At 34.9% G+C, this 18,864-nt stretch overlaps 1 protein-coding gene across 1 annotated transcript in view; it reads right to left on the bottom strand.

Annotated features, from left to right (window-relative positions):
* The window catches only part of DNAH7 (dynein, axonemal, heavy chain 7), a 205,444-nt gene that overhangs the window by 62,759 nt on the left and 123,821 nt on the right, over window positions 1–18,864 (bottom strand). Inside the window, exons 45-48 of the mRNA XM_004674839.1 lie at window positions 18,062–18,242; window positions 15,552–15,737; window positions 10,448–10,611; window positions 5,666–5,820 (exon numbers count right to left, since the gene is read on the bottom strand). Of these exons, the coding sequence (XP_004674896.1) occupies window positions 5,666–5,820; window positions 10,448–10,611; window positions 15,552–15,737; window positions 18,062–18,242 (686 nt within the window). The remainder of the gene's footprint in view (window positions 1–5,665; window positions 5,821–10,447; window positions 10,612–15,551; window positions 15,738–18,061; window positions 18,243–18,864) is intronic.

The raw sequence follows: 18,864 nt of genomic DNA, 5'->3' as shown, positions 1-18,864 counted from the left end.
GCTGCTGGGACAAAGGTCAGCAACAGGTCTGCGGCTATCCTCAGGTCTCTGGTTCTGAGCTGCAGCCTTTTCCCAGGATTTGGTTTCCCCTCCCTCAGTTAGCAACTTTTAAAAGGCTATTTCCATTGCCAAATTACTTTCAGAAGTAGCTGAAGATATTTCAGACTTGCAATGAGCAATTTTTGTCTGTTTTCATGTAACACCACTGTCCTTACAAATGATAAGCACCACTCTGACACTGCATTTTCTCATTATCTTCACAACTTTAAGAAGAATGGACTATTATTACACAGCCTTACATATGAGGAAACTAAGGCAAAGGCAATTGAAGTAAAACTTTCAGTTGTTATCAGCTAGCAAATGACAAAGAAGGGGCTTTAACCACACAGTCTGGTTCCACAGTTCTCTTTTAACCACTGATGTGCTACTGCCAGCATCAAATACTATATTTATAACATTTAAAATTTGATAAGTAAAAAATATTGTTAACATTTATATTTTTGGACTTGATCTTTTAATGCTGTTTGGCTAATTATACTTTTCTTCTGGAAATTCTTTGTTAATGTATTGCCCATTTTCCTATTATGAAATGTATAGGTACAGTAATATAAAGGACTTATATCTCATGTAAAAGGGAACCCAAGTTATTCAATATAGGGCTATAAGAACAGTATATCTAAACTGTCAGAGAGCAAAGTTCCTGATATATTGCTATATCACCATTCTGGGTATATGGCTTTTGAGCTCTTCAATCAAGATAGCCTGTCAAATAACATCTACATTCCAATAAACAGAAAGAAGGAGCAAAAAGAAAAAGGAATGATATTTCTTGGCAGTTCTACCTGTATTTGATGGTCATACCACTGCCACAGGACTATCTACAACACAGTAGAAATTAGGAAATTTTGTCATTTCTTTACTCAGAATGCAATGTGAGCGGGTGCTCACATTATGGAAGATCAGCATGGGTGTCAAGGAACAAACAGTCCACAATGTACAACCCACAATGTAGTATTATGTTTCTAAATTTTATTTGTATTTTTAAACACTGTTAGAACAGTTATCTCCCCTAACTTTCTGATTGTTTTAACACTTCTTTAAATTTCTTTTTGTGTGTTATTTACGTAGAATTTTCAAATTTTCAAAAATAAAATGAATGTTATACTGGACCTGATGTATGAATCATCCTTGTACATTCAACTAATCTGTCATCTATTCCTTACCTCACCCTGGATTATTTATAAGAAAACTGCAGACATCAGGAAACTTCACCTGCAAGTATAATTATCTCTGAAAGGTAGATTCTTCTCTCTCCCCCCAGTTTCACTGAGATATAGCTGATATGACATACAGCACTGTGTAAGTTTAACCTTTACAAAGTAGTAATGTGACTTTCACAACATACAACATGAAATGAATCCCAGATTAAAGACTGCAATGTAAAAAAAAGAAAGTAGTAATTATGCTGAGAATGAAATGTATACAACCTTAGGTGAGAGAAACTTCAATATATGATATAAAAGACAAAATATGCAAATAAAAACACGAATAAATATAACTTTGAAAAAAATAATGTGACTTTCATATATTGTGAAATGACTACCACCATAAGTTTAGTTAACATCTATCATCTCATATAGGAAGATAAAAAATTTTTTTCCTTATGGTGAAAACTGAGGATTTATCTACTCAGTAATTTTCAAATATATGGAAACTCTTCTTTAAAAATTGCCACCCCTCACAAAATTATCAATAATTCACAAATTTGTCAATTATCCAGGCAGGGAATATGATTTATCTAACACATTGTTTGTATAAGTTAATACTCTAACTTGGTATATTTTTTAATTTCCCAAGCACCTTTTCCTGAGTGATTGTTTTCAATTGGTTTGTAAGGCTTACTTTTTAATGCATTTCCTATTTTCGGGTTTCTTAAGGAGTATTCTAGTTAATTTACTGTTCTTCTGAATTATCATAGGCTCTTTCACATTATTTTTTTTAGGTTAAGTATAGTATCACTTATAAAACATTTCTATCCAAAAGAGTTGATATCTTTATAATATTTATTTTCCTATTATCTTTTGGTTTTCTATATAGCTTTGTCATTTTCCTATATAGTCATTTAAGTTTTTAAATTTTTTGTTTCCCATTCAGGTTGGCTGGAATCAGTTATCTATTTCATTCTCAGCTGTTATTAATTTTTTAATATTCCTTTTAGAATATACCTACTCTAGAATAAAGTTCTTTTATTCTAATAGCGTTTCAGTTCTCTTTTAATTTTCTAGATGAAATAGTATCTACAAATATATTTTTTTCTTTCAAAATGTTATATCACTTTGTTTCATTTTATGCATTGAAAGTAATTTCCCTAATGTTAAAAAGTGATAATCAATTTCTCATTTTAATAATCAATTTCATTTATGATATTTTATATGTTAAGTTTTCATAATAGCTTTAACTTTACTAACAGTAATTCTTGCAGGAAATTTAGTATTTGCTTTTAATACTTTTTTAATAATGCTTTTAAATATTATATTCCACAATTTCATGTCCTACTCCTACAAATTGTTTCCATGTTTGAAATGGTATTATGATGCCTGCATGCATATGTATAAGGATCTTTTCAAAGCTAAAACATATATTATTAAATTAAAAAATCACAGACTTCCTTTCCCCAAAATTGAAAAATTATTTTCTCATTAATAAAATCAAGTCTTAAGCTTATTAAGAAAATTTCTATACCAATATTACTTTTTAAGCATTGGATATTTTCTATATTAAAAGCCTCACTGGAAAATCAAAAGTATTCTAAATTGAGTTTTTGTAATTTTTGAAATTTTCTAATTTGCCTGCTTCATTGAGGTATGGACAAATTTATTTATTAGCATATTTATATGATTGATGTCCTATGCATATTTAATGCACTGTGGTAGCTTATGTAGATGTACTTTTATTTTCTAGAGCACTGGCTTTAAAGTATTTTTCTAAACAGCAGAACATTTGTTTTCAAAGAAGGTTTATCGTAAACTTCAATATAGACAGAGAAAAGGAGGGCGAGTTCTAGTTGATACAGAAGCAGGTGGGTGAAGAAGGTGAAACCTCGACCTTATTGACCCAAGCCACAGATGAGGGATGACACAGATCAGAAGCCATTGTCTTTGAATAAGCCAATATCTAAAAATAACTTCTTAAACAGAAGAGTTCTTTTGCTGCTTATGTTTTAAAATTGTAACAGTAACTGATTCTTTTACTTGATGGTTAAATATAAAAATAGTTCTAAAATAGGCCATCTGTTTCTTTTTCTATAATAGATATAAAACTTTTCATTTCTTTCTGGTGATTAACATTAGGAGGAATTGTAATCAATCATTACCCTTTAAATGACTTTATTCTAAAATGGAGGCTGAAACAATTGAAGATAATCCTATGTGAGTGACACAGTAAGCACTAGACAAAAGCTAAAGAACTGGAGTGTAGTTTTAGCACCTCCCTTAGCAAGCAATAAAATCTTGGTTATGTCATTTAACATAGTCCAGCACCTCAATTACTGTTAATGAAATGATATCATTGCAATTAATATTGGATTTCAATTTTTCAATGGTTTAAACTTCAAGTAAAAACACATTTTAAATATTGATCCACTGCACACATATGTATAAAACTGTAACAATTTCATGAAATAATTACTACCTATACTCCATGCTACACAGACTAATCTGCCCTACTATCTTCTATTGCACTTCATTTTAAAATGTTGGTTATGACCCAATAAATGTTTCCTTTCCTACAGTTGTGACACATAGTTTGCAAAAGGCTTAATAGGTCATCTTTATGGCCCTCTACTCTCTAAAATAATGTAATACTAATATCAAGAGATATAACTGATATTACAGAAATTTCAAGAATGTTGAGAACAAAGTAGATAATGAATTATCATGTATGTTTTTACTGCATCAAGGAAGTTTTCAGAAAATTAAGTAACTTTAGCTAAAGTACTTAAGGTGTCAATTCCTTCAAGAAATCTTACCCAAGTCCTCTGTATTTTCATAGTTCATAGTTTATCATCTGTACTTTCTTATTTTACTAATCTTGTAGGTTATACATAAATTACACAGCAAACTGCCACAATGACAAACCCACCACCACCATAATTTCAGCTTATCAAACACAACTGTTAAGTACCCAAGGGCAGTAACTCATTTTTTCCTCATACTGTATGGCCAAAATACAAATGGGGGTGCTGAGTTTCAGGAAAATCAAGAGTCATGAACATGACTGAATGTACTGAAATATACTGAAAAAGAGGCAGGCACTGTATTCCAGAGCTAGTGCTACTTTATCATTCTAGCTGTATTAAAAAGAATGGTGATGTATGTTTACTTTCTATTTTTATTGCAGTTAAGTATATATAATTTGATTCTGTCAAACAAGCAAGATATCTGACACTAGAGACCATATTTCTTTTTTAGCAACTACTATGTTATTAGACTATATATATAAATATATACACACACACATGAACTATTATTTGTATGTACACATGTAAACACAGTATTTTGCAGCTTGATTTAGATTTTTGTCATGTTTATATTTATTGAACCAAGAATTGTAATTAATATTTTAAACACTAACCCATTATTAGTATGCAAAACAAAATGCCTGAAGACTTCCTGGCATATGTATTATTATAATTTTTGCATGTAGTGTTGGATTTAATAGCAACTGAGATTTACTGACTTATCCTGGGGATAATACTTTGTAGTTTCATAATTACATTTATTTGGTAAAGAAAATAGTCAAAATTGACAGGGAATGTGAATTTAAAACATAGTAAATCCAACTTACTCAAATTATAATAACTTAGCTTTTTGGTTTTGACAAATGTGACATGAACAGAGTCACTGAAAAACCTTTGCAGTGTTTCTAATCCCTCATTGTAAATAGCAAATAGTCATAGAAAGCTGTACTTACTTTTCTGCCACTTTTATAGGGTAAGGTGAAAGAAGAATAAATAATTGCATTAATGCTGTGCTAAAAATCTTTTGGTATATAAATTGCCCTTTTAAGCAAATAAGTGGAGTTTCAATGAGAACTTAAGAATAGCAAACACCAGACAAAACTTAGAACAGCTAAATTACAGGAAGCATCCCAGTGAATTTTCAGACAAAGAATGTGTCCTAATCTATTGGGACTATTATCTCTAAAGTTCTCAGTTGATTACTTATCAATAAACAATCAAAGACATTAAAAAAGTGATCATTTAAGATAAGTCTGATACAATCTTTATTGAGGATTAAGGGAGGAAATATTTAAAACTTTAATGTGCCAGTCATTTACATGTTATGATAGCCTTGTGGCTACAGTTTCTTCCTTCATATATGTACATTCTTCATTCACCTCCACTAAACCTCTGGTGGCTTATCCCCTTCCTACTTCTAATCCTTATCACCTCTTCCCTCCCCACCCCTTCTTTGTGGTAACTAGTATATTTTTTCACAAAGTCTAAGAACTGTTTTTGCTGTGCTTTGCTAAGATATTGTTTTCAGTTATTTATATTCCACAGATAAATATATACTTTTACAAAGAAACAAACTGCATTGTTTTGTGTTAATTGTGCCCTCACCAGGCATTTCTATTAGATGTACTTGTTGGTACATCTACTTACCAGGGGTACCAAACTGGATGCAATTTTCCAGAGTCCTGACATAGTCAGGATCACTTAATTTAATTAGCTGAAGACTATTGGTTTTTTCCAAGTTCTTGATCCATTTATTAGCCTGGCCTTGAGGATCTATCATCAGAGGCCACCTTCTTGCATTCCTGAAAGAGAGAAGAAAGAAGAAGCTGGTGAAGACATGATTTGACTGCATGCTATTTAATCATCTACAAATCACTTTCTTACCACTTATTCTTTACAGTAATAGCTTAATTATAACTTTTCATGAGAAACTATGCTATTTCATCAGTCATTTAGAATGAGCAGGATACTAGAATACCAACTATAAAATCATCTGGTATATTGACTACTCCTTTTAAAAAATTGCAATTTTATGAATGCTAAATTAAAAATTTTGGGGCACATATTTGTTGTTCTTGCTAATTAACTCACAATGGCAACTAGCAATAGTAGTACTAACAATTAGGAGGCTCCCAATTCTTCATTAGGCTTTGACATTCATTACTCATGTAACTTTATACAAGCCACTTTCCACCTGCTGTCATTTGTTCAACAGGGAAAGAGAAAGCACCAAGGCATCATAGCTTTTTCAAATGTAGATCACTAAAGCTATAATGAAAAGGTGAAAAGCATCAATATTTTAAAGATTTTTTATTTATGCTTACAGAACTGGGGTATAGGCCACAGGTGTGGTGAGTGAGAGGGTTCACCAGAGACTGAGTGGGGAGCAGAACAGGCAGACTGACAAAGTACACTGCTGAAGAGGTCTGCCACACCATGTGGGTCAGCTCCCTGGCTGTGCTGCAGTGGCTTTGGAGAGCTTCATAATGTGGTGCTTTAACCCCTTGCGCCACCAGGGAGAGCCCTGAAAAGCATCATTTTATACCATATAACCTTCATAATAGTTAAGACACTTGAGTGTTAACACAACTTTGGCCTAGTATTTGTTTGAAACCCTTGTATCTTTAGTGTCATGTGTGTAGTTAATTTATTACATATTTGCCTAGTGGTTGTGTATCTTTTTATGGATAGAAATATATTCTATGAAAGTCAGAGATTTTGCAATATGAGAGAGCTTATACTTACTGCTTTATGCTCACTCACATTCCCCTCTCCTAATAAGACTAAGAGCAGTGAACCATAAGGAAACCCATTTATTTTTCAGCATGCTATGGGAATCACAAGAGTTAGCCAGTATCTGCTATCACCATATGGTATCCAAACCAAATAACTTTCTGCTTGTGTGAAATGCAATCAGCACTAAGATTACTCTTCATTTTCTTTCTCTGAAAAATTAAATATAAACCATAATTCTGGCCAGTTTCCTAAACATACTGTCACACTACTCAAAAGTGAGCACAGCAAATTCACACAGAGTATCAGAAGAGCAGAAGGAGAAAATAAGAGTTAATGGGAGCCAAAATAAAAGGTGTAGATAAAATAGGGTAATATATTCAGTTTAATCACACTACAATGTGAGTTTAAAATTTCATTAGAATTGTCCCTCCAAATGGAAGTACTCATATTTGAGCATTTAAGTTAGAACCTAATATAAAATATGTAGCTTATATGGTAAAGATATAGCCTTGTACATAGGCATACTATGTGCTATATACCATACTTTATATACTATACAGTATACATATGTATATATACACTTATACACACACATAACATGCATACAACACACACATAAATGTGCACATATAACACACACATAATGCACACACACACATAAATATAATGTATTAGTTGGCTTGGGATATCACAACAACATCCTACAGACTGGCTCCTCAAAGTTCTGGAAGTTGAAAGCTCAAGGTGCTGACAGGTTTGATGTCTCCCAAGGTTGGTCTCCTTGGCTTGTGGAACATACTGCCCTTTGGCTGCACCCTTGTACAGCTGTTTCTTGGTGGGTGCATCCCATTCCTTTTCTTCTTACAAGGACACCTGTTTTACTGGATTAGGGTTCTAGTCTCATGACCTCACTTGACCTTCATTATCTCATTAAGGCCCTATTTCCAAATTCAGTCAGACTGGGTTTTATGTCTTCAATATACTAACTGGTGGGAGGGGGGGAAACCAGACCACTGCATTTAGGAAGAAATGAGGCCAAAGGTGTAGTGTAATATCTTAAATGCAAGCAACAAATAAAATCATATCCACAAGAATCTAAAGAGAAGAAAAGGGATTTTGAAAAAAATAAAACTCATCAATATAAAAGTTTTATTTTGTCACTTTTAGGAGTATTTTTAAATTTGGAAAATTATGTATGAGTGTTAGACAGCATTTATGCTTCTCTGAAGAAACTGAATGACTCACTCGTCCTTCTGTTGTTTCAATATCTTTAAGCCACAATACCCATGTTCATAAGTCTATTTTTTTCTTCTGGTCCAAAATGCATTTATCCATTCTTTGATGTTCAAGTCCTACTCATGTTTAAAGGTCAGCTCAAATGCTATGCAATCTACAAAACCAGTCTTGATCTCTTTTATGTTTGAACTTTAGCAATTCATCCACTTTATATTTATAGTACTTTTATACAATGCTAATATTTCATTGTGGCAGTTCTATAATTTCTTAACTGTATCACATAACTTAACTGTACATTCATTGAAAGGAGGGTTTATGTTGACTTTTCTTTATCCCTTTTCCCTAAATTAAAGTTTGCATATGATAACTGACAGAAATGCAAAAAGCAAACAATATCTGGCAAACACCATAAAAGTTAACTCATTTGACAAATTGGTATTTTTCTAAGAGATTACAAGGAAGCATGTATCCAAGAAACTTCATTCCTTAGAGGAAATTCTGGCACTGACCAGGGAAGGGTAGGCCCATTACAGAGCATCTCTTCCACTGATCAAAGAAAAATTCTGGATAATCTCCAAATGCAACAACTTGCAAACTATAAAAACTAAATAACAACAAAAGAAAGGGAATAAAGTTAAAAGATGGGCAATGAACTGACCAATAAGTGGATGGCGAGTTATGTATTTCTTTTTTATCTTTTGATTTTGTAGAAGATGTGTAGTGGGTATAGATAGCAAAAACTCAGGACTGAGAAAGTGATCAGATATAAGCCAGAGTATATGATGAGAAATCCATGTTCTGTTTGCTTCTCTTTTTTTCTTCTGTTTCTGACACTTCAAAATGATCACCCTGAACCTATTCACTAAAACTTTTCAGTTTAAGCTTATAAAAATACGACGACAAAACAAGCCAAGAATGAAAAATGCTAGAATTTTCTTTTTAGTGAAATTGCTACCATACTTTCTACTAATGTTTTTAATATTGTTACAAGTAGGAAAAATATAAGGGTTACAGTTCATTATCACTAGTTTCTACCTGTCTCTTGAAATGTGAGTTTATTATCTTGAAAAAATAATCACTCAAAGGTTTAGAGTCATAAAGGCAGAAATATTCATCAGCAGTTCTAATATTGTTGAAATATGACTGGGCTCAAAGAAGGGTACATTTAGTTGCTAGAAAATATGATGCAACTTAGCCATAAATGGATATAATGGTTATAGGTGCCCCACTAGGAACACATGTATATATACAGACTGCAAATCAAAAGAACAGAAACAGAAACGGACCAATTATACTGCACATGTCCTTAAGAAGAATAAAGTTTCTTTTTCTCTAAGAGTAAAACAGAATAACAACAAATAGCAATAAACTGACTTCTTTAGGCTAAGTTTAGCTTACTTTACTCAACAGATGTAGAAGTAGGACTTCTAAACTTTCAGTAACCCTCCAGAGATGTTAATTTTCATATTAATAAGTATCCACACAGACTGTCTGTATGCCAACTACTTGTTAAGTAATTCAACAATAAAATAGCTCCCATCCTATCCCTGTTAAAAGGCACATAACTAGCAAGGCTTTTGGACCTGTTTATCATTTAGCAAGAATCTGTAATTCTGGATTAATTTAAGTGATCAGAGAGGAGAGTGCTCAGTACTTAGTTCCCCCAAAGAAAAGCTTTGTAGACTTCTCTCCAAATCAACAAATTATACTTATTTCTAGTTCCCAAAAAACTTTGTCTAAGAATTAGTTCCTTGGTTTAAAAATATGGATTAATTGGGGATTACAACTGAGATGGAAAAAGTCACAAAATGATGTAAAAATAAACTATTATATTATTTAAGAATATGGATTAATTTACACAGCTTTTTTTCCCCCTTCTCTTTCTTAAAAGAATACTTTAGCTGAATTTGGGGCCCAAAATTTGGGGCAAAAATTAGCTTGTCTCATGTACCAAGACATAATTACTTCTTTAACTTCCCTTGAGGGTATTATCAAATTTTAACTTGTTTTATAAAACATTCCAATTGCATATATTGCAAATATTTATAGAAGAGCTCAGTAAATAATACTAAAGAAGTCTTTGTCAAGATAACCTCTTGAGCAGTACAAAAACATTTTCATTAGAATTTTAAGTATTTACATATAAAAATGAAGAACAACTAGTCTTTACATGGAGTGATTAATTCTGTCTTAAAAGTCTATATGCCTCAACCATTTTAACTTAAGTACTATCATGTGAATTACTTTTTTTTAGGTGTTAACTCACAACTTGTCAAGTTACTGGTATAATACAAAACTGAACATTTCCTACTGTGTATTCCTAACATGCTAAAATCTCCAAGAAGACAAACCTAGTGCTCAACCTTATGGTAATGTGAACTTGAAAGTAACACAATTTAGGATCATTCTCACACTGGGATATATGGGATGCTGCCCCACATAAGAAATTTTTCTTACATTATGATGATTCCATTGTCAATGGAAAATGAGTCAGAAGGTAATCCAGCAATATTCCAGGCTCGAATTGTCACCGCTTCTCCAAGGATACCCATAAGGGAATAATCATCTGAGCAGGGGATATCTCTTCCTTTGCACAAACTTGTCCACTCTGTGATTTGGATCTTTAGGACAAAACAGAAATATATGAACATGAGGCTGAAAGCTACCAACTAAATAAGTTCTTTGCATTACACTTTGTAAGCTCCTTGCTTATACTTTGTCAAGCAAACAATTCAATTTTTAGTTCTAACTCAAGCTTGATTTGTGCTCACATTTTTTCCTAGTAAAATTATGATTTACTGGCTATGTATTAAAATGATAATTGTTTATAGGCAACATTAAGTTTAGACATATCACTTGACAGGTCAAACTTTTGTATCTAGAAACATTAATCCATTTATTATTACAAATGCTCATGTTATAAACATTTCTACATATTTGCGCCTCAACCTAAAAGCCTAGAGGTCTTGGCTTGTAATCAGGTATTAAGATAGTGGAATGGATAACTGACAAGTACCATCTTGGTGAAAATGTCCACCAACCCCAAATATTTTAACTTTGATTAAACTCAAGTTAATTCAACTGTAGGGCTTGTATTTCTTTATTGTATAGGATTCTGTTCAGAGATTGGCCTAAGCATTGCAATTGAGGTTCTGCGGGCCCAGTTATTGTAGGAGAATGGCAATTTCTATGTTTTATTCATGAAGATACTAAAATCTTGACAGTGGGGTTGATGAATAATTGACAACTACTCAGCTTGGAGGGAGAGGATCCAAGTCTCAAATTATTGAGGGCTCTTGGTATCCAGTGTATGTGCGAGAAGAACTAAGATTACTGTAAGGTCTTTTGTCTTAGCTGATTTTCCCAGAAGCAGATTCTTAAATGAAGATTTATGTCAAGTGATTTACTAAGCAAGGGATGCTAGAGGAATCAGGAAAGGGAAAAGAAAGAAGCCAATAAAAGGTAAGGGAGAGATCAGCCAAAGTTCTGCAGCAAGGGGCTCTAGTTTGATCCTACAGGGAATGTAAATTCTTCTTGGAGTTGTTCCAATCAGAGGGAAAGGAGACAGGTTATTAAATTTCTACTTACACCAGTCATTCTCTAAGCCCTGTCTCAGAGAGAAGTGATTTCCCAGGCAGTCCTAGATCTCCAAACATTAGGCAAAGTGGGAAGTCAACCCCAAAAGAGCACAAGAGCTGATTGTGGGGTTCAAAAGCACAGAAAGTCAAGGGATCGGGGCACAGAACTGAAGTTGCCACTATATCCTCATGCTTAGAACTGAATGTGAAACTTTTTTTTATGTTACTAAGATTTTTTTTTAAAGATTTATTTATTTATTCGTACAGAACTGGGGTACAAGCCAGAGATGCGGAGGGTGCGAGGATTCACCAGAGACACAGCAGGGAGCAGAGCAGGCAGAGCAACGAAGTACACTGCTGAGGGGAGCAGCGGGTGGGTCAGGAGAGGTCTGCCACACCATGTGGTCACCTCTGGGGTAGGCGGGGATTGAACTCATGTGGAAGTGGCTTAAGCTTCCTTGTGCTGCACTTCAACCTGCTGCGCCACCAGGGAGGGCCTGTTACTAAGATTTTTTTTTTTTAAAGATTTATTTATTTATTCATACAGAACTGGGGTACAGGCCAGAGATGCGGAGGGTGAGAGGATTCACAGGAACAGAGTGGGAACAGAACAGGCAGATCTACGAAGCTCGTTGTACGCTGCTGAGGGGAGCAGCGGGCGGGTCAGGAGAGGTCTGCCACGCCATGTGGTCACCTCCGGGGCAGGCGGGAATCGAACTCATGCAGAAGCAGCTTTAGATTCTCAGTGCTGTGCTTTAACCTGCTGCGCCACCAGGGAGGGCCAGATTTTTTAAAAATTACTATGTTTAATTGTACTATTTTTATGGCAGCAACAAAAGTTTACAATATTGACTTATGAATTAAGATTACAGATTCACACCTCTTCAGATGTTTTTTTTTTTTTTAAAGATTTATTTGTGCATACAGAACTGGGGTACAGGCCAGATGGTAAAAGGATTTCACCAGAGACAGAGTGGGGAGCAGAACAGGCAGATGATCAAAGTACACTGCTGAGGGGAGCAGCGGCCAGATCAGGAGAGGTCTGTCCTCCAGGGCAGGCAGGGATCGAACTCATGTGGAAGTGGCTTTAGCTTCTTAGTGAGGCGCTTTAACTCGCTGCGCCACCAGGGAGGGCCCCCTCTTTAGATGTATGTTACACCATCATGCCCACCACTAAGGTATCCATAATCCTCCACCATAAATGGGGGGTGGGGAAATAGACAAAAACAAAAGAGAGATGATTATGGAGCAAGACTCAGAGAATAAATTCATAGGAAGGAACAGAAATATCAAAGAATCTTTAAGAAAAGTAAAGCCTAAGTTGTTATAGTGAAGCAAAGACAGGATAAATTTGCTTTCAAGCTTTCATAGAGATGAGGTGGGACAGAGTGAAATGGCTACATGAATCAGGGGCAAGTGTTCTCAGAGATACTGTCTTCGTGTCCACAGTTCCTGCTTGTCAACCAGATATAGAGTCAGGCAGGAGCATCTCACCAAGAGCAAAAGGAATGAGGAACTTACTGGAAAACCAGTATCTGATGAAAACAGCAGGCAGAATAGAGATAATATGCTTAGACTGGCAGGAATAATGGAGCCCCAGGCAACAGTACCTGGTCACTCCACTCTAGCTTAGATCCCCAATACCATCCCCCAGGCATGTACCCTCCTTACATTCTTGCTCCACCTTTGTACCTGATGTTAATTAAGAGGAGATTGCCTTAGGATAGGGGCTCCATATTACTTCAGGGGTAGCCCACCCTAGGCTTCTCATGCTCCACATGGACTTTGAATAACCTCTCTCAATGCATGTCACTCACAATGCTGCCACCCTGCAAGGTGACAGGTAAGGACATTGGATATAAACTTACAGGAGGACCTCTGAGCTTTGGGTGTATCTTGTGTGTAGGTTGAATGTCACTTGGCTGCTGTCAGTAAATTGTAAGGTCTCAGTCTTGATTTCAAAGTTCCTTTGAGGAACATCTGTGTGGTGGTAGGTCTGTCAGAGAGGGTTGGGTTGGGAGGGATGATGCTGCTCAGTGTGCTTTCAGCATGCAGTGGCATGTGAAACAGGAGCCAGTGCAGATACCCAGGGGTATGGTGAGAACTAACAGAGAACTGGTAAGGGTGACTATGTCAATCCTGTATGTAACACGGTGGTCCCCAGGAAAAGGGGAAGTTCCAGGTTCCCTACCCCACCCAGAAGGAGCATGGAGCTGAGCAGAGAAAAGAGAGAAGAGAAAGGATCTGAAAAAGGAGGAAGCAGGATGGAGAGCCAAAAGGAGATCTGAGGAAGCCACATGGAGCAGCAAGCATGTAATGAAGAAATGGTGCTTGTTTCTTGGCCCTGGACTGGTTGAAAGAGATGTGGATGAGAGACCTGTGGAGAGGTTGACTTTGGCAATTAATACTGATTTTGATTATGCTCTTTTCCTCCTAGACTTGTCTGGCCATTTCTGACCCTTTTCTATGGGTCCCAACCAGAAGATGCGTTAGCCTTTCGGGGGGCTTTTGCATCTTGCTTTGGATCAATCCCTTTTGGGTAGACTTTTGCCCACAAGGGGATGGGTAACTTTAGCTTTTTGATTTAAAAATTAAATTATTTGCTTTCTGTGTTATATACTCACTGTAGTAAAGTTCCTTTTCATTAAAGTTTTAGATGTTTTGTCTTGATGAGGTGGATGGCAGAACCAATTTAGGGCAGGCAGGTTTGGGGGCTTAGGGGGGGTGCCCCTCTCTCCCTGCCCTGTAACACTTCCATAATTCCATACTGGAGCAGAAAAGAGCACTAACTTAGGATTCAGGTGATTGCAAGTCTCAAATTCTTCCTCAGTCATTAACCAGCTGTTTGGCTATTAATTTTTATAAATATATGTTTTTAAAATTATCAACTAAACTATTTCTTGGTAAGTATTAGCTTAGATGTTAACTGTTTGAACTAGAAGATGTTACTAGCATAATGACATAATTAAAAAATACAAAGGTATAAAGGATGCCAAGAATATGAAAGTTGTATATCAAGACAAGGGCTACCCAAATCCAAAAGGCTACAGAGAGAAGAACCATCGATGTACCATCTACATGAGTGTTTTAAGTCAGTTTGGTTGAAAACAAATCAACCAAAATGTGGCTACCAAGGGTGAACCAGGGTTCACTGAAGCTGAAGGGGAAGTCCCCAAATTAAGTGAAGCACCACTGAGACCATGTGCAAGCAAGCTCTCTCCAAGGATCCAGCCCCACATTAATGTGATTTTGTTTAACACCAGAAGCCACTGCCAAATGTTTGAAATTTCTCTCTCTATTCTCATTCCTCTCTTATTTGTTTAGCTCTTTCCATTTTTTTTTCTTAGTTTATCCTCTTGCTTTGTTTGTCCCCTTTACTTGTCCTGGGTTGTATTTCTGTTTAATTCTCTTTAAGATTGTCAAAGAATATGGTGAGTTTTATTGAGGAACAAACTAAAAAGTGAAAGAAAAATGCAAGGAATAGAGACAGGATTAGGAATTGAGAAGACTGAGATAGAATCTATCAACAGTTTAGAAACCTGGCTTTCTTCTTTTAAAAGGCATAGGCCACTGATCAGTTTGATTTTAGGCTGAGTCACTTCTCTTCAAGTTTCAGTCTCTGAAATGATTTTGACATAGATTTGTTAGCGAGATTCATAGGGAAGAGTTGATTAAAACACATACACATCCCAGAAGTCCAGTATCTTTATACTGCTTTGGAACTAAAATTTCATCATTGGAGTCTGCCATTTCACATTACATTTTAAAATAGATCTTTTATTTTAAAGCAATTCAATTTTAGAAGAGAATAATCTGACCAAGCTAATTTATAGAATGACTAAATACACAGCTAAAAATCATTTAAAAACATTTTGCTTTTCCCATTTACTAAAAATTCAATCAACCAATCTCGAAAACCACTAAGATTAATGCTGACTGTAACGGGAAGGTCAGGAAGAGTCCTTCAAAAGTTGTGTCCGTACCTGTCGATAGTGAGAGGTAAATGCTCCCAGGTAAGCGATAACTCCTGAGGAAATGAGGATATCACCTGTCAGGTTGAAGTAAAGTTGTCCCAGCTCCAGAGCAGTTTGACTCCATCGTGTTTTTTCACCTCCTAGGCCTCCAATCAACTGCTCAGCTCGTTCTAGTTTTTTACTGCACAAATCAACCTCAAAAATAAAAGTTATCTTTTATCAACATCCACAGCTACAATCAGTTCAAAGCACTACAAAAATTCAGAAATAAATGGTTGTTTAAACTGCAAACATCCAACTGAATTTTAACTCTCTAAAGAGAAACACTATGAAAATTGAAGTTCTAGAATTTTTTCATGATTAAATATGTCCTTGCAGGGTGAATGAAGTAATCAAGCTTTTACAGCATTGGCCTCTGTGGCTATCATCTGCCACCTTGATGTGCTGACGCAGGAGGCACTTGGGAATGTGGGCTCAGGGAACGTGCCTGACTGTGGACACCTGGAATATGGTGTGGGTGTGCAGAAGTATGTACATCTGAGCCTGGGGCTAAGGCTACAAGGGCACAATTACACAGGGACAGCAAAGGTGGAAGGGCCATGAGAGGACGACTGACTGCAGGGAGAGGACCAGGAGACCATGCCAGAGAGAGCCCAGAGAGTAAAGGTCCTGCTGTGAGCCTCCTGCCACCTCAAGCCCTACCCACTCTGTGCCTGGATGGTTGCAGAACAGTACTTTAATATAACTTATGAAACTCATGATGGGTACTTATAATGCAAAGAACTGTTCTAAAGAAATGGCTATAGTATGAGACACTGAAAATATAAAGACATTCTTTTGTACATACAGATGTTTTTCCTTTTAATAATCTAAATGCATTTTATTTTTAATATTCGATGAATGTTTTACCTTCATTTAACATACAGCTGATTTAATGACAATTTTTAAAGGTTAAATGTTTGAAACTTTAAGTAATTTATGCTTACTTACAAAGCACAATTTTCAAGTTGTTAAATTGTGTCAACCTACTCAGACACTTGCAATTAACCTTAAATTAGGACATCAATCAATAGCTGAGAGCCTACTTTGTGCATAAGACTGTCAACCAAATTTGATTATATGCAATTAAGCAATGTGATTTTTTAAAAGGGTAATTATGAAGGTAGCAAACTTGGGGAAAAGACATTTCAACCCTGTGATAGCAATATTCCAGGGGAATAGCTGAATTAATTTAATTTTAATTTCAAGTAACGTAGCATCATTATTCTTGGAAGTATGACAAGATTAAGTAAAGGTTATCTTAAGGTTCAAAATGAAATAATTTACTTGACAAGAAGTAGTAAATGACAAAAGCAGAAGCATTCATATTATTCTGAAATAAACATGTGGCTTATACTTTTTCCTAATGTTATTCATATTAAATAAACTCAGAGTAAAGATATATAAAATACTATTTCAGTTTATCTAAGGAAAGTTTTAGATAACTGGAATATTGTTGATACTGTCTACATTTTCCTTCTTTTAATATCTTCTTTCAAATTTCTAAATTCATTCTTTTCCCAACAATGTTTATGATATATTCAATTGGGTCTTGGACTCTAATAAAATTTTCAATAGGAACTACATGAAAATACTTTAGCTAAAATTTCCCTTCTGAAAACATCACACATATGTGCATATATTAATTTTGTAACATAGTTTTCCAACATTTTACAATGAAAAGCAAAAATCCCATACAGTAGAACTGATAAAGGTTTACAATAAGCAACCATAAACTTACTATTATTTAAACTTAAATAGATTACTTGGAAACCATACCCATTAAAAGATCACATTTCTACAAACTAACATGATAGCATATATTTGTACAAATATAAAATCTGTGTATATAACCTGCAGAAAACAGATTGCCTAGGATTACCCTTAATACTGAGAAGCTGGCTTATCTATTAGCAAGTTGCTTAAACCCTATGCACTTAGTTTCAAAGGCTGCTGTGAGGATAAATGAGATCATGTATACTGCTCTCAGATTAACAATACTTACAAAGTACTAGATAAATATTGATTGTTTTGTTTCTGGTCATAGAATTCTAACCTCAATTTTTGCCTTAACTCTTGTATAATCTAACGCACTTAACATTTTGGTTCTCCATTTTCTTTCCATAGAATAAAAAATGGTTTAGATAATCTACCTCAATACTCCAGTAATTTAAGTCAGAGGTGACTGACACTTTTTTGTTTGGTTGCTGAAAAAGGTTAGAAAGTAAATACTTAGACTTTGTGAACCAAGAAGCAAAATTGAGGATACTATGTAAATAGTCATTTAACATGCAGTCATTTAAATACATCAAAATCATCATTAGCTTGCAGGACCTACAAAAACAGGCAATAGTGGATTTGGTGTGTGGGTGAACCCCCAACTAGGAAGAAAACGAAATTGCTCTATAGTGTGCTAGCATAAACATCACTCTCATTTACAGCGACTGAGAAATTGCCATTATTTGTCTCTTTTCACATACCTGGTTTTCCAAGTCAGCCTTCTTTTGTTTATTTAATTCAAGTGTGTCCTGCAACTTGGCCAGCTTGGCCTGAACTTCATACAGAGCCGCCTGCTTCTTCTTGAGACCATCCATGGCAATTCTGAGCTCCCCTTCAGCTGCAGCTAGTTTTATCTTTTTGGGAGCTACTATTTTTGCCACTCTGAAAAGAACAAAGAAAAGGGTAAAATTAGTCATCGAATTTACTTTTCTAGTATCCTTATTGTAATTTAAAACACATCTTTATACAAAACCTGTATTAATCTCTAGAGTTTATATTTCTCCTAAGAATTAGTCACAACATCAAAGTAACATAAGAAATGATAGAAACAAGAGATACCCATAGCAAATTGTTTCAAATAAAATTTTATCCAAAATAAAATCTTTATTTGTTGCTAGTGTGATTGTGGTGATTTTTCAAAAGGAGAATAGCATATCTATTTAAAACATAAAAATTTTTGTTGGAACAAGCATAATTAGTTAGGCTTAATTCTGATGGAGAATTTAAAAAATTTTTAGTACATACCCTTACCTAAAACCAGCTATATGTTTCTTGTAGCAAAAAAAGATTACACAGAAAAGGTAAATATATAAATTCTCTTTTAGAAAAAAATGGTCAGTTACCTTTCTAAAGTGATTAAACAATAAATTAAAAGTTATCATTAATGTAGGATATTATGGCCCAATATAGCATATAAACATAAGAACAATGATAAAAACAGTTTATGGACTTGAAAGATATCCTGCAAGATATTTTGTGAAGAAATAACCAATAATTTCTATTG

Source organism: Condylura cristata, unplaced genomic scaffold (assembly GCF_000260355.1).
Source record: "Condylura cristata isolate star-nosed mole 26May11 unplaced genomic scaffold, ConCri1.0 scaffold00002, whole genome shotgun sequence".
Taxonomy (NCBI): domain Eukaryota; kingdom Metazoa; phylum Chordata; class Mammalia; order Eulipotyphla; family Talpidae; genus Condylura; species Condylura cristata.
Note: the sequence above shows the minus strand (reverse complement) of the source record. Positions and strands in the feature narration are given on the sequence as shown.